The sequence below is a fragment of the Protopterus annectens genome, chromosome 11.part0 (assembly GCF_019279795.1).
Source record: "Protopterus annectens isolate FY-2018-M chromosome 11.part0, PAN1.0, whole genome shotgun sequence".
In the NCBI taxonomy this organism is placed as follows: domain Eukaryota; kingdom Metazoa; phylum Chordata; order Ceratodontiformes; family Protopteridae; genus Protopterus; species Protopterus annectens.
Window position 1 is genome coordinate 377,298,709 of NC_056745.1, and position 22,459 is coordinate 377,321,167.

Genomic DNA, 22,459 nt, shown 5'->3' on the forward strand with positions numbered 1-22,459 from the left:
CAGGCCAACACTAAGGGACTCTGGCTAACAAAGTTTGCAGATGACTGCAAACTGGGAGCCATTACTGAATCCCCAAATGATGTGGATATTCTACAAAAGGGCCTTACAGAAACAGATGTCTGGTGCCAGAGCCATGGGCTCAAGCTTAATGCCAAGAAATGTATAGTTATCCCCTTTGGAAAAAAACATGTACCCATGAACTACCACATAGGAGGCAGGACACTAAACAACGAAAGTGTGATGAGAGACTTAGGGACACAAGTGGACCGTGGTCTCACTTTCGATAATCACATCGCCACAATAGTCAGGAAATCCTTCTATGTGGCACACCTCATCACTAAGGGCTTTTCATCCAGAAAAAAGGAGGTCATTGTCCCACTGTACTCATCCCTCATTAGTCCCATTATAGAGTATAATGCCCCATTTGGTATGTACCTCACAAGACATCTGCAACAGCTGGAAAGGCCACAGAAATACCTCACTAAAAGAATTACAGGCCTAAAGCAGATGCCATATGCTGACAGTCTAAAAAAAAGTCCAGCTATACTCTGTGGCATATCGTCTACTCAGAGGCGATCTCTGGTTAACATACAAGGCCATGTCAAACCCTGAGCTGTTGGACATGCTCCACTTAAAGAAATCCCAATCCCTCAGAGCCACACACTCCAGGGATCTAAACCTTATCACAATGAACAAAACATGCTGGAGGGATAGGTTCCTGACCCAGAGACTCCCCATACTCTGGAATAGCCTGCCCATACATGTCAAGCAGAGCGCCTCATTGTCATTCTTCAAAAGGAACCTTGATGACTGGATGGGAGATAGAAAATTCACCCCGGGGATCATGTCAGTCGCCCTGCTAGACAGGGGCCCAGAGAAGTAAATATTGTGGGAAAAAATTTATAGGGAATTTTGATGGCTAGGCTTGCATAGGCCTTAGGGCCGATAGCCTAGTACCAACCTATGAACCTATAAAGTTTCCAGGTGGATGGTTTATGAGAGACCAAAATAACATCACGTACGGGTGACGAAAGGGTTTCCTGCCTGGCAACTAACGGAAGTGGAGAAACCAAGCTGTCAGCTTGAGAGTGGACAGATTTGGGGGAGTCTGCCCTTGTGGGTGAAATATGAGGTCCTGATGAGTGTCTAGGATCCAAGGGGGTTGTAATAGATGAGGTCAAAGGAAGGGAAACCACACCTGACGAGGCCAGAATGGGGCAATGAGGATCACTTTGCTTCTCAACCAAATAGCTTTCCTTAGAACAAGGGGGATCAGAGGAATAGAAGAATAAGCATAAAGGAGACCCGTGGGCCAGTCGTGAATTAAAGAGTCTCTCGGTGACTCCCCGAGAGGGGGAAGAGGGCAAAGTAGCTGCTGTATTTTGTGTTTGAGGGGGAGGTGAAAAGGTCACAGCATGGCTGGCCCCAATGGCTGAAAATTTCCGCCGCCACACTCCGGTTGAGACACCACTCGTGAGGATGAAGAATGCATCTGGTCAGCCTGTCCGCAATTACGTTGGAGCTCCTAGGGATATGCGTTGCAATCAGAAAGCGGTTGGAAGCTATCGCCCACTGCCAGATTCTCATGGCTTCACGACATAGGGGGTAGGATTTGGTCCCTCCCTGCTTATGTACCAGACCACGGACATGTTGTCCGACTGAACAGCAATCGTTCCGGACAGAAGGAGTGGATGAAAAGCTTGCAACATCAATAGCACTGCTCTCAACTCCAGGACATTGATATGCAAGTTGACCTCTACATCGGACCACATTCCTTGGACTGATTTTCCCTGGAAGTGGCCCCCCCACCCCATCAGGGAAGCATCCGTGGTCACCGTGCTGCTGGGCTGGGGAGACACCAAAGATTTTCATCTGTACTCATCCACCAGAGGAGATCTACTTTGCAAGTGTTGGTGATGAGAATCTGTGAGCTCAGGGGGTGAAGATTGGGTATCCACTGGGCCTGAAGGAGCCATTGTAGTAATCTCATGTGTAGTATGGCTAAGGGAACAATAGGGCTGGCTGTAGCCAAAGACCCCAGGGCTTGGAGAACTTCCCTTGCAGACACCTTTCTTCAACAGAGTATCACTTGAACCTGTGCCCTTAATCTCTGAAGCCTGTGAAGAGGAAGTGAGATCAGGCTTGACTGGATGTTGAATATTGCCCCTATGAATTCCAACTGTTGTGAGGGTTGAAGGTTGGATTTCTCCCAATGTATGGTGATGCCCAGTGACTCTGCTAGAACCAGGGTGTAGAGGAGGGCCCTGACCAGTAGACGCTTCGTGGGGTGGAGAGGAGTCAATCGTCTAGGTACGGAAACGCCTGGAATCCTTGAAGTCTCAGATAAGCTGTTACCACTGCAAGGCATTTCCTGAACAGTCTGGGGGCCATCGAGAGACCGAAAGGCAGGGCTCTGAATTGGTAATGATTGGCTCCCAACCAGAAGCGAAGGAGTCTCCTGGAGCGCTTGTCCATCTTGATATGGTAAAACGCATCCCAGAGATCTAATGAGCACATCTACACACCCTCCCGCAAAAAGGGAAGGATGGTTTGAATTGTGACCATGCGGAACTTGGTCTGAACTACCAATATGTTTAGTTGGCTGAGATCCAGAATGGGCCTCCAGTCCCCTGTTTTCTTTGGCACCAAAAAGAATCTTGAGTAGAACCCTGATCCACACTGATCTGGGGGGACCTGTTGGATGGCTCGTTTTTGACATAGCTTTCATAATTCGGAAGCTGCCTCCTCCCTTTGACTGGGTGGAACATCGGCAAGGGATTTTGGAGGTCTTGGATAAGATATTAGGGGAATATGGTAGCCTCTGGTAATGATTCTCTGCACCCACTGATCATTTGTAATAGAGAGCCAGGCAGCTTGGTGCAGAGAAAAACACACACCGACTGCATCCAGAGGAAAGCAATCAGGCAGTGCTTCAAGAGCGCTGATACGGTCTACCCAAGAAGGAATCTCTGGAGCCCTGGTTCTGGGGATACCCTATGCCCCGAAAGAGGCTTCTTCCATTGTTGGGACCCACTCTACCTCTGGAGGAGTCCTCACCACGTTCATCACAGAAAGGACCTTGAGACTTCTTGTGCCACATCTTCCCACTCCTCTGATTCCTGGAGAAGGAACGCTGAGGTTTGAAAAGCATAGGCCAATGGCAGACAAGGTCGTCCAGTCTTGCTCGCACCTGGTTAATGTATCCTTGACCTTAGCACCGAACAGAGCTGATGGTTCCATAGGGGCATTTAAAAGGAAGACTTGAAGGAGTCCGCGAGGTCACAAATGCGCATCCAGGCGTGGCGTCTCATGACTACGCCTTCACCCGCAGCTCTAGCCACTCCTTCGGTTGCATGTGACATCAACCTCATGGATGAATTGGATATCGACTCTAGGGTGGCAAGTTGGGAAGGAACTTTAACTCGTGCTCCATCCGATACTTGGGCCCATGAGGGTTCCAGAGAGTTCAGAGATAAGATCTCTCTGGAGCCTCGTAAAATGTGACAAAAAGTTCAGAGACCTAACTGCAAAGGTCGCTGACGCAAACACTCACATCCCTAACCTGTCCACTGCCTGGGAGTCTCTGCTGGGTGGGTGAACAGCAGGACTCTCTTCCGCAAGGTCCTTTTTGGGGCTGCCGCCACCACCATAGCATCCACTGGCAAACCTCTAGACCAATGGGACTGATCCTCTGGAGGGGAGAGTACCTTAGCTGATCTCATAGGGATGGCTTCAATGGTTTCCGGATTCTTCCATGCCCACTGCACGATGAGCTTAACCAACTCATCGGTGGGGGGGGGGGGTCACCCAAGAAGTAGAGGGCCGAGAGCAAAAGGCCTGCAGGAATACGAATTCCTCTGAGGAAGGATTGGATAGCTTTCAGTCACCCCTCTGTTTCAAGATTTCCATGATGTCAGGGGGTGACATGGGGATCCTTCCCCATCGTAGTCCATATCTTCTGTGAGGGACTCCTCTAGGGAATCCTTCCTCTTACATGCCCGTTTCTGAGAGGTTTCTTTGGTGGGAGCATCCAAAGGAGACTCAGAAAGGGAAATACCCTGGACAGGGGTTTCCTGGGCCTTGTACTCCCTGACTCCTGGGGGAGTGGCCTTTGACAGCTGTGGATCATAAGGATGTGGGGGAATGACCGACACAGGATTGCTAGAAGCAAGCACCCTCTCCATCACTCGGAAAGCAGGCCCGCCTCAAGAGGAGAGGGAGCCTGGAACCGAAGAAGACAAAATTGGAACCGGGGTCACACCCCACTCCACACGGTCCACCCCTGGGGACGGAGCCTCAAGCAAACTTGGAGCGGTAGTCACCCTCAGATCTGAGGCCGGGACTGACAACACAGTCGAAACAAACACCGGAGCCAGAGGTTCCACCCCCCCCCCCAGCATGAGATTGAGGGAGGGTGGGTTCCAACTGAACAGACACCCAAAGGGGCCTCGGAGCCTCAGACACTGTTGTTGGCATTGAAGAAGGGGGTACAAGTTGGATAAATGAGCCTTGGAACCAAGGGATCCAAGGGAGGAGAGTATGTAGGGGTCGTTGGAGTAATAAACCCAAAACCTGGAGTGGGATAGGGTCTAGGCAAATTTGAAATTCCCCTGACGGTCAGCAGCTAGTCAAAAAGGTGCACCACATCCAATTCTGAAAGGCTCTTGGCGGATCTTAACGATGCCCCCGAGGGGGAATCAGGCAGGTCCAAAAAGGGGCTGCAGGCTTGTCCAGCAAACAGGTCCACAGACTACGTATATCGGGTCCGTAGTGCATCACAGAACGGCACTGATGATTCCAACTTAGAAACCGGCAACAACGGTATGGATGGAGCCGAGAATGGGCTCGGAGCTGAAGTCACAACAGGGATGGATGTCAAAAATGGCTCCGAAGTTGTTGCCGGAACCAACATCAAAGCGGAGGTGGGCGACGTCAGTTTTGAGCCAGAAACAGACAAACTGATCGGAACCGAGGTAGTAGATGGCGTCATAGCTGTCTGTGCCAGGGTAGGCGCCAACGAGGCGACCTCGGTAAGCTTCACTGGAGCAGAGCTTGGAACCGATATAGTTGGAACAGAGGAGGCAGTACGGTGCTTGGAGGAAGATTTTTGAGCCTTGTACTTATGGCTTTTACCACTGTCACCAGCTGACTGAAGTTAGCACACATATCACTCGGGGGGTTTCACCGATAAATGTGGAACCCCAAACAGTGCACACACTCTTCATGAAGGTCGCTATTCAGAAGTTTACCACTACAAGAAGAGCAATGTTTAAATCCCGTAGTTCCCTCCTTCTCAGACATAAAAGTACACGCACTCACACAAAAGGAAAAGAGTGAGGAAAGTGGAGGAAAAAGAAGTAGAGAGAGAGAAAATACCAACAATGGTAATAAGATACCACAAGGGTAAAAAGTCCAAAATACCAACAATGGTACGAAAGGGATACCTGTGGGTAGAGCTGAGTATATAAAGATATCAAAGAACAAGCAATAAGTAAGAAAAAACATTTACAAAAACTTGTAAATGTATAAGATAAATCATTTAGCTGGAGAGCTCAGTGAAACGCTGCTATATGGTTGTGCGGCAAACGAGATCTGAGGTAACTGAGTAAAGAGCATTGTGGGTAGCAGCTTAGCTCGAGAGTTTTTGGTGCATGCAAGCTTTGGTATAAGGCCGACTCTGTTCCGAGGGCTCAGAACGAAACCCATCAGTGATGAATAGGAAGAAGATTAAAAACTTCAGATAATTGCTTTCTAGCTGTTTGTTTCTATACAGGGCACTGCTAACCACCACTGTGCGCTGAGAAGCTCTGCACAAACATGCCAAATTTACACCAGCAAAAAAAAAAAAAATGACAAACTGAACCCTCTGGCCAATAAAGACTACAATTTTGAGCCCTTTTGTGATTTTCTCAACTCAGATCGACCAGGCACATCTCCTGCCAAAAGATGAATAATGCCAGTTTTCCTAATGTGAAGAGAGTAAAAAAGAATCCCACAATGTTACTACAAACAGGTAGCTAGAAATCCTTTACAGAAGATTTTAAGGCAAACAGTCTAACAGTGACAGGAAAAGCTTTTTTAGTAAAATATTAGTGAAATGCACACACAAATTTTAGCAAGAAAACAACAATGACTACTTAAATTGATTGGACTCGTATAATTTTATCAATCCAAAGAACTCAGCTTGGCCTGGATGGCACCAGATTCAAGTAAATTACTTCTGGAACACAGGATATGGTACCAAGTTTTGCTGAGCTCTGCAGAACTGAGCCCTATAATGGCAGCTTTAGCCTTTACACCAAGGAATATTAGTGGTCAAGACCACGTATACCCCCCCCCCATCTTGGATAGTAATTGTGTCCCACATACATGATACAATGACTCTATTATGAGCACTAGATGGTCTCCAGGACATTGACCTGTATATTTTGTAATAACCTGTAACGCACAGACACACATATATATATATATATATATATATATATATATATATATATATATATATATATATATGTGCACACACACACACACACACACACACACACACACACACAAATACTTCAGATTTTGCAATATTAACATTTAATATAAACTATTGAAAATGTGGGAGAAAGTATAAAATTATAAATTTAAACATTTCACATTATGGGCACCTCAGCTGACCTCCAGCAGACTACTAACTGTTCTAAATAACTACCAAGACTTGCCAGATATAATTCAATGGAGAAAGATCACCTGAATAAAATATAGGACATTAAAATGCTTTTCTTCCCCATACTGAACAGTGCTACAACTGTGCACTCTACAGACAGTGTTTTTACCACAACCATCTACAGAAAAGGGTGAAAAACTGGAAAGAATGTATACAGAAAATGGAGAGAAAAAAACTAAAATTACCTGGTGAATACGGGAAGCTGAGACTGAATGACCTGCACACGGATGACAACCAAAAGCAGCGTGCTGAACATAAGAACAATGAGTTTCAACAATGTTTGCAGAAGTGAATATGGAAGACTGTCCTTTCCACAAACAAGCTGCACAGCGATATCCCACAACAATGGCAATGTATACTGCAGTAAGAGAGACAAGTATTAATATTCTTTGTTTTAAGGTCACACTATGATTTTTTTTTTTTTTTTTTTTAACAGACACACTATGAACTTTTTAAATCAAATGGTAACCTCTCTTTAAAATGCTTACCACAAGAATCTAAGATAAAAGAGAAAAATAACTGGGAACAAAGGCCTGGATTAAAAAGGCTGCCAACTGTTTACTCAACAAACTTGCAGTAAAAAAAAAAGAACATTTTCTGCAGAAGGGGATGTCTGCTTCTGTGATGCAAGTCAAAAAATTCACATACCTTAGAAGAACGGAATACAAAATCTAAAGCAAATCTAAAAACATCCCTGAAAATTGGACAGCAGAAGATAGTTGTAGCAATAACAAAGTGAAAGTGCTTAATATCTTTGCCATCTCTGAACCTGTTCATGTAAAAAATGATTCAACCTCAAATGTACTTCTGTAAAAATGTACTAAAAGAAAATTGAATTTCAACATCAAAAGGGAAATATGCTACAGAAAGCAGCACAAACATATAACAGACACAATATGTGTCATATCATCCAGAGAAATTTTCCTGATAGGTCCTTGGCTGAGTTCATCAGTAAGAATGAAGAAAAATCCCTTATTTTAGGGTAGTGTGTACAACCCTTCTGCCAATTCCAGTATAAACAATGATGTAATGTGCATGACACACAACAGTATTTGACCACATGGTCAGAAAGCTTGTCTCATAGGTGTGAGCATGCACCTTCCTGTAAATCAAGAACTAATAAATCACAAAGAGAGCTTCTGAACTTTCTAACCAAAAAATCCTAAACGGACATGCACACACAAATCCCATATCATTTCTTGATATCAGCATAACTAACCCCCCTGAAAACTGCAAGCAAGTCACTGTCCTCCCACACAGTCTTAGTGACCATTGCCCCATTACTGCCAACTGGCCATTTAGGTGTCACAAAACTACTACCAAATCCACTTTCACAATTAAATGTGGGCTGGTCCAAAATGAAACCCAATCCTTCTGAAAGATCAGATATAATTTGCTATACATAAGGGCTTGAAGCTCCACATCCAAAGGAACTTCAGCAATTCTTAATTAGCTGGTTCTTCATGAGAATGGAAAGGTGTGCCAATTATGAAATTCAAATCACTTGGGGTGGGGGTGCTCTTCAAAGACGGGCAGTTTAGGCATCTAGTGGTAGGCCATAATAATGTTTTTTGCAATATCACATTGGACAAAGCAACAGATGACACACTATGGCCATGTAAAAACATACACTCAAAACAATGACATGCTTGAGATCTTACGGCAACAACTAGGCTGAATGACTGACTGGGGTTCCAACAAATACTGCTTCACCTATAGAAAAAATCTCTAGCAGTCTGGAGAATAAATCTGTAATGGCTTCAATCACTTCTGAAACTACAGTGAGAAGGTCCACCAGGATTAAAAAGGATGAAGAGTACAGGACAGACCATATGGTGTACCTGGCTGTTGCCTCAGCCATGAGGCAAAAAGTGGGAGAGTTTCCTGCACTATCATGGACCTGGGATAGTGAAAACATATCCTTCATGGCAACTAAAGGGGAAAAAGAAATGTCTTCCTTTCCCAATACATGCAAAGTGGTGCAGTTCAGTAGGCCTATCAAAAGGTCCATAGCCACAGGCTGGGGAATGCAGTCACAGCAAACTCCCCTATGCCCAGCTGAACTGAGCAAGAAAGAGAAAAATCACATTCTCCTGAGTGACAAAGAGATCAAGAAAGTCTGATCCAAACATGACTTCCAAATCAACAATTCCAGAACAAAGTTGGGAGTTCACCAGCACATCCGTGTCCTCTGGGATGTGGAGTGTTGAGAAATTTATGTCTTTTTGTTATGGCACTGCCTTCCTGCAAATAAGTATAACTTAGTACCCACTTGCTTGCTTAAATACCATACACCAGACTGGCTGTCTGATCAAAGTAGGAGGGATTCTGGATGCAGCCTTCCCTCTAAGCCACAACAGCTGGGAGAACTGTTATTAGTTCCCTCCAGCTGATGTGGAAATGATCGCAACAGGAAAGAGTAACTGTTGTGCAGCCAAGTTGAGCTCACCACCCAGTTAGCAAAGAACCCATTGCAAGGGCCTATAATAAGTTCTGCTACATAAAAGAGAGGTCCACTTGGAGAAGGCTTGGGACTGTTAACCATTCCAGGACTTAGCGACATGGATTTGATTTAAGGAACAAGTTCAAGAGCATGTGGTTCTTCTGCATCCACTGGCACCATACACTCTGCTGCAAAACTTAAATGGCATTATAAAGATCACAGTCATCTTTAAGTACAGGAAACACAGCAGGATCCCAAGTCAGGACTCTTCACTAAGTCCTCACCTGAGCTACCAAATTCATGATTTCAGGGGCTCCTCTCTCTGCAGAAGGAACAGCCAACAGTGGAAAGTATCCTGTTCTTTGCATATAAAAGCAATCCTCTTAGTTACTGACAATTTCTCATAATTTATAGTCACCCTCAATCTACAACGACAGATGGGACCACTCCAAGGACATTACCAAAGTCCCTCAATCAGACAAGCCAGAAACAAGTCATCCACTCAGGGGAATGCCTGGAGACCCTCCTTATGCAAGGATTCAGACAAATGACGCACTGAGGTGAATTCTGTGGTGCTGCAGAAAGCCAAACTGGCCACAGACTGCAATGGAATGATGCCCACTCCAAGTAAATCAGAGGAATCCCCTTTAATGATCTCAAACAATAACATACCAGAAGTAGTTTGTCCTTCCACTGAAAGCAAAGACAAACTACTGAAAAGTCACAATTCTGAGTCTTTTCTATCATTACTCTTGAATGAAACAGCCAAAGTCCCGGAAGAGTGGAAATAGCTACTCTCCTCAGAACCAGAAAATAATGGGAATAAAACTCCAGCTCATGTGATGCCCCAGCACTGGACCAGTAATCAAGGAGCCTCAATACTCACCACTAGCACCAGTGGGGGGTTCTACATTGGGAGGATGACAGGTACACACAGTAAAATGTAATTTCCCTTAAGAGCACACAAGGACCACAGTCAGTCTGGGGCTGGTTTCTCCCTTTCTCCAGATCCCCATTGAGACTCCCCACTGGCACAGCTACAGAGTTGAGATCTCAACCGAATGGCCAAGCCAAGACCTCCAGCACCCTGTCTGTCCAACCAGTGTGTGTGTCCTTGTCCAAGGAGCTGACAGGCATGCACTGAGATTTGATTCACACACACAGACACCTACCTGGGGGTAAAGGCTGGCACATGTTCACTAGCTATGCCCCCTTTTGTCCAGACTATAAGGTAGTTATCATTGCTACCAGCCAAATCCTTATCCGCTACTTTTAAGGCCCTTAACAAAGGGTGTCCAATCTTATTGTGTAATGATATTATTAAACCAAATGGTAGTTTGACCAAGAGCAAGGCTATTAGGCGTGGCCCACAGTGTCACCAAATAAATATGCAATTACTTTCAGAACTGAAATATGTCCCACAAATATCAGCCACAATTAAAGGTTTTAAATATATTTAATAATAAATAATAAAAGAACAAGAAAATACTCAGTATATAAATTACAGTTACATCACAGGTCAGAATCACAGGAAATATTTAAAACAACACTGCAGGACAGTCTCAAACAAAGAAAGAAAACATCTACGCTATACTTCACTATATTCCTGACTGTATCTAAGAGAAACTACTGCACACTAGTTAACTTACAGAGCAAGCAGATGTGGGGAGTGAATGTTCTTCTCATATCAAAGGCAAAATACAAAATGCTGTCTCTCTCTCAGTTCTTAAATTAATATTTCAAATATTACTGCTGGGATACTTGCAGAATAACATTACTTCTTGTCATCTGACTCTATCCCGTGTGAAAACCCCCACTGATGTAGCTGGTAGCATTCAGCATCTACCTGTGAAAATACACAGACCTCAGATCTCTTGGCAAATGGTGGAAGTTTTAAAATAATTTACCTCCTCCACTGTTAAAGACAATACAAACAATTTCTAGTTCTAGACATTATGTCTCCTGTTGCATTGAAACTGAAAGACAACATATCTTTTTATGGCTCAGTCATAAAGTAAAGTAATCCAATCTCGACTATTCTTATGAAGTTAACTTCTTGTGTTGCAGTTTCCATTGTTAAAATATATATGTCTAAACAGTTACAACAGTGTACATACATTTATGCTCAGTACTTTACAAAACATCTTTTCGGCACACGTCTGTAAAATATGACGTGCAGTTCTAATATATCGTAACACAAGGATCTTGCATGAAGCATGCTGACATTCACAAATGACACAGCCATTTACAAAATTCCAGACAGCTGTGTTGGCAGTATCTCCCTTTTGTTACACTTCTATATAAATCATACTAATAATCACAAATGACATATCATTTACAAAATTCCAGCTAGCTGGGCTGGTAGTATCTCCATGCGTGAAATGTCATTCCAAATGAGGGACAGCCTCCAGGACTATTTTAGGAATAGAGTTTGAAATGGTTCGAACAGCTCTGCGTGGTTAGTTTAAGTCATCTAAGGGATGGCCAATGTGTCCACATCCAGGACCAACTGGTCCTTTGCGATAGCACTCCCAGTCAAGACAAACTTGGACTACCTCCCCTGAACTACTAACACTAGACTACAGTTAGGGCTGTGGCTGTTGGGATGATGCTGCCATCCTTTTTGACAACTTGGGCAGCATACCAATGCAGGCAAGACCAACTGATGTTTCAAGGCTTTATTCATCATACCAGGTCTCTTTCTCTTGGGGCAAGCTTGGACTAAAACAGGTAGGAGGGGCTGCGGGGCCATCATAAAATTCCCCCACTGTGAAGAGGACATTCATCCGAAAAAGGCCACCCACTATTTATTAACAGGACTTGCTGCAGTAGCATTGTCGCCTCACAATAAGATGCTGTCCGGTTCGATTCTCAGCTATAGCGTCTTCTACGTGGAGAGATGTGTGAATGGGCGTACCTTCGTTGAAGGTTGTGCATCAGGGCTGGTAACTCGGCACGTGAAAATCAACTACCAATCATTAGCGGACCGGAGTTCCACTGTGGCGACCCCGAACCGGGAGAAGCCGAAAGACACAACAACAACAACGACTAGCCAAAGAGAGAAATTCCATTAGTGAAAAGATTGTGTTTCTATATTATCCTTCAGAGAAGATATTTTCACCCAAGTCATCCTGTGCAGGCACATGACCGAGTCTATGGCCATGGCTGCAATATCTATCTGTACAGATGAAATTGCAGTGAACTGTATGGACACCTATTCTGAATCCCACAGAGTCTTGGCAACATTCTTCTTCAGCCCACACTTAAGGAGAGAGAGGAAATCTGTCTGTATCTGGATCCAGAGTAACCATCATAGATGAAAAAGGAGAGGCGAGGAGGGATGCAGATTTTACTTTCTGAATTCTGTCACATTCAAGTACTTGTTTAATCTTGACAAGTCTAGAATGGCCCTCCAGAGGCAGTTTTTTTCTGGGTAAGAGAAATAGTCTTGAGTAAAAGCCTGTGTCCTCCTGTCTCTTCAGTACTTTTTTCTGCTTGCTGCAGTAGGCCTACAAGGCAAGAGCTGAACAAAATGCTTCCGATCCACTGGAACTGGTGGAACCCTTGAAACTTTGGTCTTCAAAGGAAATGTAGTCCCTACCTCTGTGAAAGACCTTTTCCTGAACAATTTCTTCCCATTGCTTTGGAAATAAGGCCTACCAGTCTCCTATTTTTGAAGCAGCAATAGCAAGGAAAAAAAAAAGATATGGAGGGCTCATGGTGGAGTTTCAGGAGGGCCAGGAGAAAAGTATTCACAATTAAGCCTTGCCTGTGCCTCAGCCTTGAAGGCCTCCAGAGTTCCCTTTTTGATTTCCTTGCCATTTTCTTTTCTATATATATTCACCCTTTTTACCTTCACCTGCTTTCCTATGCCCCAATAACCATAGAAAGGCCAATAATTAAATGTACAATTTCTGTCTTATCTTCATATTGGGGAATGAAACAGTTGTTTAAATGATTGTATGGCTTTCCCCTTTTCCTCTAAGCTTTTAAATACTTCTCGACTGGGTTGGTGAGGGGTCCAAAACACCAAATCCTTAATTAAGGGGGTCTTCAGGAGATGCTGTAGACTTAGCTAGGTACATATTATTGACACCATGGCAGCAGCCCTGGTTATTCCAGCTACAGCATCATTACAGCATTAAATGACATGCATACACACTTGAGTAGCTGTTTAGGTTAAGTCCAACACCATAGTCTTCAGAATGTGATAAGAAATTTCCTCCTGCTTTCTTACTGAATCAAGGAGAGTTGACTCCTTTTCCACTTCTAAGGAGTTATGTCCAATAGTGACAGCTGGTCCAGTCTGGTCTACAAGCACTGAGTGAAGACAGCCAATGCCTTTTCCAGCCTGAACCAGTCTTGGGATGGAACCTTGGGAGGGAGGAGGATGAAGGGACTCGGCTACTGATAGCAGTGTAGGCAGAAGCAGTGAGCTTAAACAAGGATGTCTAGGTCTGCAATTTCAAGGGAGCAGCTCCCTGGAGGCCTGAATACATGCACAATCCTTCAGCTCCTGAGTACATGCTGGATTCCAATAGTGTCAGTGGCCTTCACAGCAGTCCAGACAGAGGTCTCACATTTGCCAGAGCTGGAGGCTGCAAAAGCTCTTCTCAGGATCAGCTGCCCTCGAGCGTAAGAAGACTCAGAGCAGCAAAGACAGTGCACCCTCTTTCAAAAGGAGCTTCTCAACATATTTCTGTTTATTGTAGGAGACATCCAAAATGGAGACATGTAGAGTACCCAAAGGCATGGTGGCCTGATGAGACAAGGCCTCAAACCCTTTTCTTATTCAGATACTACTGGAAATCTAAATCCCTTCGACACAGGGTCTTCTTGCTAATAGTAGCACAGATTCCACAGAAGGCAACATCGCTATCAGAACCTAGACAGAGCAGCATAACCACCTTATGAAGAATTTATCTATTACAAGTACATTTACTGAACTTTTCTTGGGAGGACATACAAAAAAAAACATACGGGACATTCAACCCCAACTCACAGCAAAGCATAAACTTACAAGTACTAGTTTTAGATACAAAAAGATTCCATCACCCTCCCAAAAATAAATAAAAACGTTCCCCAACAATATATTTACCTGCCAGCACTGGTTCAACAGGCTAAACTGCTGGACTGATGAGATATAACAAGAGCATGGTGCCAATCATACTGTAGCAAGAAAGATCTAAAGATGGTGCTGGTAGATGTACTAATGCCACAGGAAAGTAGACATCTAGTGGGCCAGGAAGGGAAGCTTTACAAGAGGGGCTGGATAACAGGCCTTCTGTGGCAGAAGTCTCAGTGGTTATGGCTACTGCAACAATGATTCTTAAAAGGAACATTTTCTCCACTGCCGGGTCCACTTGGGAGGAAAAGAATTTGAAAGAGCTGAGCACCAACACAGAACTTAAGTAAATGCTTACCATTCGATTAGACAATCTGGATGGTGGCAATGTGGCAAAGTACTGCAGTCCAAGAGCCCCATGCCAGACAACAGAGACAGTGTATGGGTCAGCCAGTACATTTACAGTCAAAGACTTACTCCGTTCAGCCAGGAGCTAGTGAAAGGCATCTGTCTGAGGGGGCATGCTGCCTGGATCTTCCTCTGTTGAAAAAACAGCAACCTTAATGACTCGTTCCACACCAAGGAATGACCGAAGGCTACTGCTTCTCCTTCCCAGGCAAACATTAACGTGCATCTGGAAGGAAAGAAAAGAGGCCACAGGTCAGTCCAAAGGAGACTTCATAAGCCTCAAGTTTTCTCCAAAGGAAGAGTAATCTGGGAGCAGAAGAGATGCAGAGTGGAAGGGAGTCATTATCCTTATCTTTACTTAAGATATCATCTCATAGCTTTTCAGACTCCTCAAGGGACCCCAATTGGAGAGATGGCTGTTCATCATCATCTCCTGGGATAAACTCATGCACAGTCTCACTCTGGGATCTAAGTGCAATGGAATTCTGATGAATGTCAAGTGACAGGTGGCTAGCACCTATGAGCAGAGCTGCCAAATAGGTCATGAGGAGAAGCCTGCATCAAGCCTGGAACTTGTAAGTGGCAATGTTCCATGAAGGTGTCTGTCCACAACCAACATACAAACACTCGCCAGACTTCACACATTTGTTTTATGGCTAAGCTATAAACCACAAATGATGTCCAAGGAAGAAAATGAGAGAGTGAACCGGCAGCAAGGGCTCAGCCACAGCAATGATTTAAATGGTGAAAACACCTCTTGTATCTAATGACTGTGGTTCTTATGTTATTAATTTATCGGGAAAGACTTTTACTGACTGTGAATATGCAGTCTTAAATTGTGGCCTAAAATTTATACCTACTGTTTTTCCACGTCTTTATGATATATAGTGTGATATTTTTAAATTTGTTAAGAAGTTGCACTTAAAAAAAATTAAGTGTAATTTTCAGGAAAAGGAATGTAAAGTAGTGAAAGTATAAATAGTGACAAGAGTTTTTATTCATGTCATTCTGACATAGAATCTAATGCTTACTGCCTTTTAGACACTGGTCATATTGGATATAGAAGTACTTTTATACATGAAGGGGTACAACACTTTTCTACTATGCTAAATTTTGCAGTTAAAGAATTTTTTGAATTTAATAAAAAAAGGAAGGATGTTGACTATAACTTAACCAGAAATGAATGGAAAGCACTGCAATCTAAGTGCACAAAGGGAGCTAATATTCAAACCTGCAGCTAAGGGTAATACATTGGTTGTAATGCATTACCTACAATATTTAGACATGTTATAAGCTTTTGACAGATGATAAAGTTTATGGTAGAGTTTAATTTTCTGTGTATATGGAAACCTTTTGAGAATATGATGGTTTATTACATAAATGGTTTAGATTGGGTATTTTTCTAGAGAAGGCATTGAGAGAAAATTCAATTATGATGGTTGCATGATGGTATATTTTTACTGTTTACTAATGATACATAAGGATTCGGAGAATCCTCCTGGCCATCATATAGTTTCAGGAAGAAAATTTTTTTTGTACAAAATAGATTGGTTTTTGCATTCATATTTATTACCAAAGGTGTGCCTTTTACCATCATATATAAAGAATGATTTTGATTTTTTTTTAGAGAAACTTCACCACATCCAGTGGACACTGGAGATGTACTGGGTCACATGAGATGCTAAGAGTTTATACACTAGTATCCACCATAATTTTGAGATGGAAGCCCTAAGATTTTTCTTGGGTAGTAGCCCAGTAGGAGAATAAGTTATGGAACTTTTACATTTTTGCTTAACTCACAATTTTTTTAAATCTGATGGAATTTTATACCATCAAAAACAGGGAAGAGTAATGGGGGCAGCTTTTGCCCCCATGTATGCAAACTTATGCAATGGACTATTTGAGAATGTTTACATAAATTGGATTTTTTTTCAACATCATGTTATAAAATCTTATAAGTTTATTGATGATGTGAAGGGGGGCAAGATTTAGTAGAGGAATTTGTATCTAAGTTACAACATAATACATTTAATTTGGGATTTGATGGGTTGAAAATTGGTACAAGGGTTCCTTTTTTGGATGAAGTAGTGGACATTAGTGTTGGGAATAATATCAGAATGTTAGTACATAGGAAATTTAGTGATGGTATTCAACATATACAGGGACAGAGTTGTCATCCTCCTCGTACTGTCCAGGCTTTACCATACAGTGAATTTTTAAGAATATGGAGACTTTGTAATAATGATCTTGACTTTAGAGTGGATGTAGAGAAAATTACTAGGATGTTTAAAAATAGATTATAATGAGGAAGTATTGTACAAGTGTTGGGGTGGATTTCTGGATGAATGTAGAAAGAATGACTGTGACAGGGGAATGAGGAAGCGTGGCACTAAAATTACACATAAAAAGGGAGATAAAATATATTTTGTTACTACATATAGTGTGTTTAGTTTTAAGCTAGTAGACCTGATAAAATTCTGTTGGGGGTATCTGACATCCTGAAACATTTCGCTAAATGCAGGAGTCGAGTTCCTATGGTATATAGGAAAGGAAAAATTAAAAATTTTTTAGTTTGCGGAAAATGTAGTACCCCCTTTGAGTACTATTCCAGGAAATGTGATGCAACATGGTACTGTACCCTGTGGAAAATGTAAGGGTTGTAAATATGTAGTTAAGAGCTTTCTGAAAGTTAATGGTCTTAGTCTTAGGGTACAAGGATTATATGGGTGTGATACAAAAGGGATTATATATGCCCTGAAATGCCCCTGTAGTAAATTCTATGTGGGGGGGAAAAGTAAGAGACCCTTTAAAGTTTAGATTGCTAGAACATGTAAGGGATGTTATGAATGGTAAAAAAAGAAAGCTCTATAGCTGAACATTTTAATAAATTCCACAGGGGGCTGTTGCAGGTCTGCAGGGGACAATTTTAGAAAAGGTGGATGTTGGCCAATATGATAATGTCTCTATAAAAAATAAACTATTATATAAAGAATCTGTATATACTTTAAAACTTAATACTTTAGTGCCTATAGGATTAAATCTGGAATGTAACTGCAGATTTTCTATTTGGTTTAATTAGTTGTTAATTATTCTATTAGTGTGTGTATACAAGGCAGGTGTTTTTTCTGTTATTGTACTTCTTGAAGGCTTTTGGTTGAGGCATTAGTGAAAAATAAACTATTATTGGTTACTGGCTGGTCATTTTTTTTTTGTTTATAAACCACAAAAGCCCTAGTGTTGGAAGACTCACAGGAACCCCTCACAATCTGGGTCATCAGACCCTGACGGGCTTGGAGAGAGAGATCGTGAGGGGAGGTTCTCAGTCCTGAATACCCCAAATGAAGGCTGGATGACTAAAGAGACAAATTCCAAAGATCAGGTTGTATGACACATGGTTCTAAGCCAGTCAATAAAGAAATGGGCAACACTGAAACATCTACACATACTCAAAAAAGAGAGACTCGGCGGCATGCATTCTCCATGTCCTTGATCACCATCAGCTGAGGCAGTTGACGGACATAAGCTTGAGGTCTCATCAGCTGAAGATGCATGCCAGAGTTTTATGGATACTTTCCAATTTTCAGTCCAGATGGTCCTCTGGCTGAGGCAACTATTAGCCCCTACTAATCTCATGGTGGTGAGGCAAGTCAGTTGCCCCTCTGAGGCATGCGAATGGCTGGGTTGACTGCTAGCACTTAGGACACTGATTTATGTAATGTTACTCTTTCAAGCAATGCAGACAATGCTGGTGTAGGTTTGTGACCATATAGACATTCTGAAGAGCTGTTTTTACACATCAAATGTTGGAAATTTCCATAGAATTATCAGCAAAGTGACAGACTCCAGGGATATAAAAAAGTGTTCATACAATCTGTGCATACCATACAAAACGGTCTCAGATGCATACATCACTGAGCAAAGGAGCCAACTTGCAAATGATGGAGATGAATCAAACTGGTGACACAACTAGGGGAGTCAGTATTTCTGCTGAGCTAGTTACACTCAACAAAACAATACGGAATTACAATATAGATCAGAGTCTGGTGAATTGTGTACTGTCTGTCGAACACCATAAATTTTACTAAATCTGAGAACCAGTTTCACATTATTTAATGTTTCTTACCCCTTGAGCTACAAATACTTCATAGACACAGCATATTCCGACAACAGTGATTCCTTGTTCTTTGCATAATGTTGCAGCAGCAACTAAAAGCACTGTTGCTGCAATAGGACTCCAGACTATAACAAAAAGAAGAGGAAATATTTAAAAAGAATTTCAATCAAATGCATCTTAGTATTAATCCAATACTGCATCTTAAAGCGATTTTCACAATTAAAAATGGCACAGCATAAATTATTACACAGTACAATACTAAGAAAGAAGGAAACAGACCATAATATTAGCTACCATATAAGCAGCACTACTATGTGGTAAACAGTTTATGGTTAGCTCCGAGGCATCACATATGAACAGAGGGCCAAGCTGAACAAAACTGAACAGTACTAGAAAGTCTGTGGCTCAGAATTGGGACCATCTAGAGGAAAAAAAAAAAAACACTAGTGTGGTATGATTTTTTTTAAAGCACAGCCCTTGTGTCTAGTGATCCGGGAGTTGTACAGCAAGCAAAACTTCAACCATGTATTTTGTTAAGTTACCATTAATTCATGAAACTCTCACCACTGCTCCTAATTTTCATCAGATTATCTGCTTTTTCTGGAAAGTGCAAGTACAAACACAGAAGTTCTTTGTATGAGGACTGTGCCTAGCATCTCATCTGCTTATCTGGACAGCTCCTTGTAACAGACTACATCATCTACCACTGGGTGGCAGTTTTGATTTGAACAGACAGAGGTGTAATTCAGATACCCTTAGCCACTCGGTGCCAACCTGACTACGGCAACAGTCTATGTTAACCTGCTCTCTCTAGTAGCCACAACAAATGTGTGATTTTACAGTAGTTTACACTGTACACCAATTTGGCCCTTGTTATTATATCTGCTACATTCACACCTCCCTTGTTTACTTTTCCTTTATTAATCGTACTTTTGTTCCTATTTTACAAATATTATTATGGAACAACTACATATGATTTGTGAGTAGGGGGTGTGGAAAGCCAGTATTACCAACATTCTTTGTTACTATGCCAGTCTATGACGAGCTTCAACAGAAAAAATATAAAATCCGGCAAAGTCTCTCCTGTAAGCTATGATGCTGCCACAAACAGTTTACTGGATTGCATGAATGTATCCATCCAGCTCACCATTCCCACACTGCACAGTCACACTTCAGGATTATATTCCTTAAGATACTGTCAGCTAAGAGATACGCCTAATGTCAGCCTGTAGATAAAGTTCCTTCCAATAACTCCGGGGACACCGTAGTACTTTTCAAACTACTCACAAACTATTTTAAATAACTGTCAACTGACACGAACAATTCTCTCCTTTGTGAGGCACCTCAGCACTGTAAACAGAATTTGTTTGCTAAATACACTCTTGTATGTGAAGGATGTATGAGCCACTGTAATTACTTATTAATACTTTTTAAGGTATTAATGAAAACGTAATAAATGTACTTCAAGGCCACGCATGAATTCCGAGTTATTGAACAACCATGTAACATGTACTTCACAAAAAGTACTACTATCTGCCTATCTAGTCTGGTCACTACAAAACAAAACTAAAAATTAGACAGCAAGGACATGGCAGTAAATAATGCGAGTCACTACCACGAAGTGCTACAGAGGTAAACTGACGTTGAAAATACAATATAAAACAAATAGACAATTTCACCATTACAAAACACTATTTTATCATAGCTACCTCAAAGTGCCATGACACTAAAAGTACCACTTCAACATCCTGCATCTAGAACTGATTGACTGCATCAGCAGTCAGTGTGTGTCTGCTGAAGATGAATGGCATCTCTACAGTCCAGACACAGTAGCAATTAAAATGAAAAACACAACCGTTTAATAAAATGCATCCAGTTAATGCAAAAGGACTTTTGGCTAGATTAACAGACCAGGACATTTAGTATGTTCTTCATGTAGTTGACAAAGAAAGCAGAAAATAATCTGTGACTTGTCCTGTGCATACTAAAATTAGTGGTACCTTAATATGGTGGTAAAATGATACAGCACAGTGGTCCGCTGCTGGTCCCAATATACTTAATAGCAGAGTACATGACTGGAGAAGGAAGGTAACAACTATGCTCATGGGGGAATATGAATTTGCTGGCAGCACACACAGATTCCAAGTTCCAGGATACAGGGAAAAAAGTGCTTAGTTAGTTGGTGCAGGACTGTTCCAAAAAGGACGGAGTCTATACCAAAAAAAATACTCTGGATCTAATCGGAATCAAGGCTGGGTGTGGGGGTATGAAGGATGTTCTAGTGAATGTGCAGCAGCTCAAGAGGGAACATGCATGGTGTGGTTTGCAGTTAATGAAAGACAGACTAAGAACACAAAGACAACTACATAGGATTTCAGGGGAATAGGTAATTTGAAGCTATGGGAGAAGCCATAGCCGACTGGCAGAGTAAAAACTCCCTGGAATGGATCAAGAATAAAGCACCTGGAATTTTAAACAACAGTATTACAAACAGATGAATAGGAGTGATAAAGTGATGCAGGCCAGGGTGGTGGTAAAGGAAATGTTGGGCTAGATATTCAGGCAAAAGACAGAAAACAAGGGGTGGAGAAGTGGACAAAGCATGACACAAACAAGAAAGCAAAAAGGCAATCAAGGAAGTAAGGGCTAAAAGGGCACAAGTCAAAAGAGAGCTGGCAGAAGGGAATCAAGAAGAGTATTCCAGGCATTCAAGTATAAAACAGAAAGGAGGAATAGACCTAACCAGGTTGAGCAAGAATTAGAGAACAAAATGGAAGACTGTACATGCACTAACCTACCTTACTAACCATCATTTGAATACATTTTACTGTCTGTATGAAACACTTGCTGAAGTAAAATTCTGTAACCTTTGCTTTCACTTTTCTGGCCAATTAAAACTACGAGTATGTAAAACTGATATAATTACATGCTATGGACTGCAGATAACATTTACATTACAGTGTATATTATTATACTGTACTATGTTTGTATTGTTTGGTACTGCATTTCCTTAGTTGAGATGTTATATTTACATGTGGGGTTTTCTCTGTGGATATCCAATGAAAAAGGGCTTCTAGACCAATCAGATTGCACTAATAAACAAATGAAATTAAACAAATGTATTAGTTAATTAAAAATAAAAGTAAAAATATAAGTAATGCCCTAGAGACAAAATCAACTTATGGTGACCCAATGGGTAGGCTCCATATGTTTCTCATAGCATATTACGGAAGTAGATTACCAGGCCTTTCTTCCATGCAGACACTGCTGCTACTAAGTTGTGCCCCAGCCAGGTTTCAAACCTAAGTCTACCAGCTGGTAATCCTGTGCTTTAACCTCTAAGCTTTTGGGATGGGGTTAATTAAAAACACTTCACCTCAAATTTCAAAAAGGAAAGAAGAGAAGGATGCTATACTTGAATTGAGGGAGGTAGGGCAAAGTGTGAAGGGCAGTGCTCAGTGGACAGGAAAGAAACCAGATACACCGTCTCCCAGTGTCTTCATGAAGATGAAATAGCTGCTGAGCTGACAAACCCACTGTCAAAAATAATTTATAGACTGCTGGTCAATGCAGAATTGCCTGAGGGTAGGAGGACAGCAAGAAGGATAAATATTGATGGAAGCAGGAAACATCTGTAAAGTTACAGAACTGTTAGCACAAACGTAGTGGCAAAGTAAAAAAAAAAAAAAAAAAAAAAGGCTTGTTGCTTTACTAAAT

General features: G+C 42.0%; 1 protein-coding gene across 1 annotated transcript in view; it reads right to left on the reverse strand.

The window, feature by feature from the left end:
• TMTC3 (transmembrane O-mannosyltransferase targeting cadherins 3) overlaps positions 1–22,459 on the reverse strand; it is a gene marked incomplete in the record, with an annotated part of 998,858 nt that overhangs the window by 756,182 nt on the left and 220,217 nt on the right. Inside the window, 2 exon segments of the mRNA XM_044087864.1 lie at positions 6,898–7,070; positions 18,752–18,867. Coding sequence (XP_043943799.1) covers positions 6,898–7,070; positions 18,752–18,867 — 289 coding nt within the window.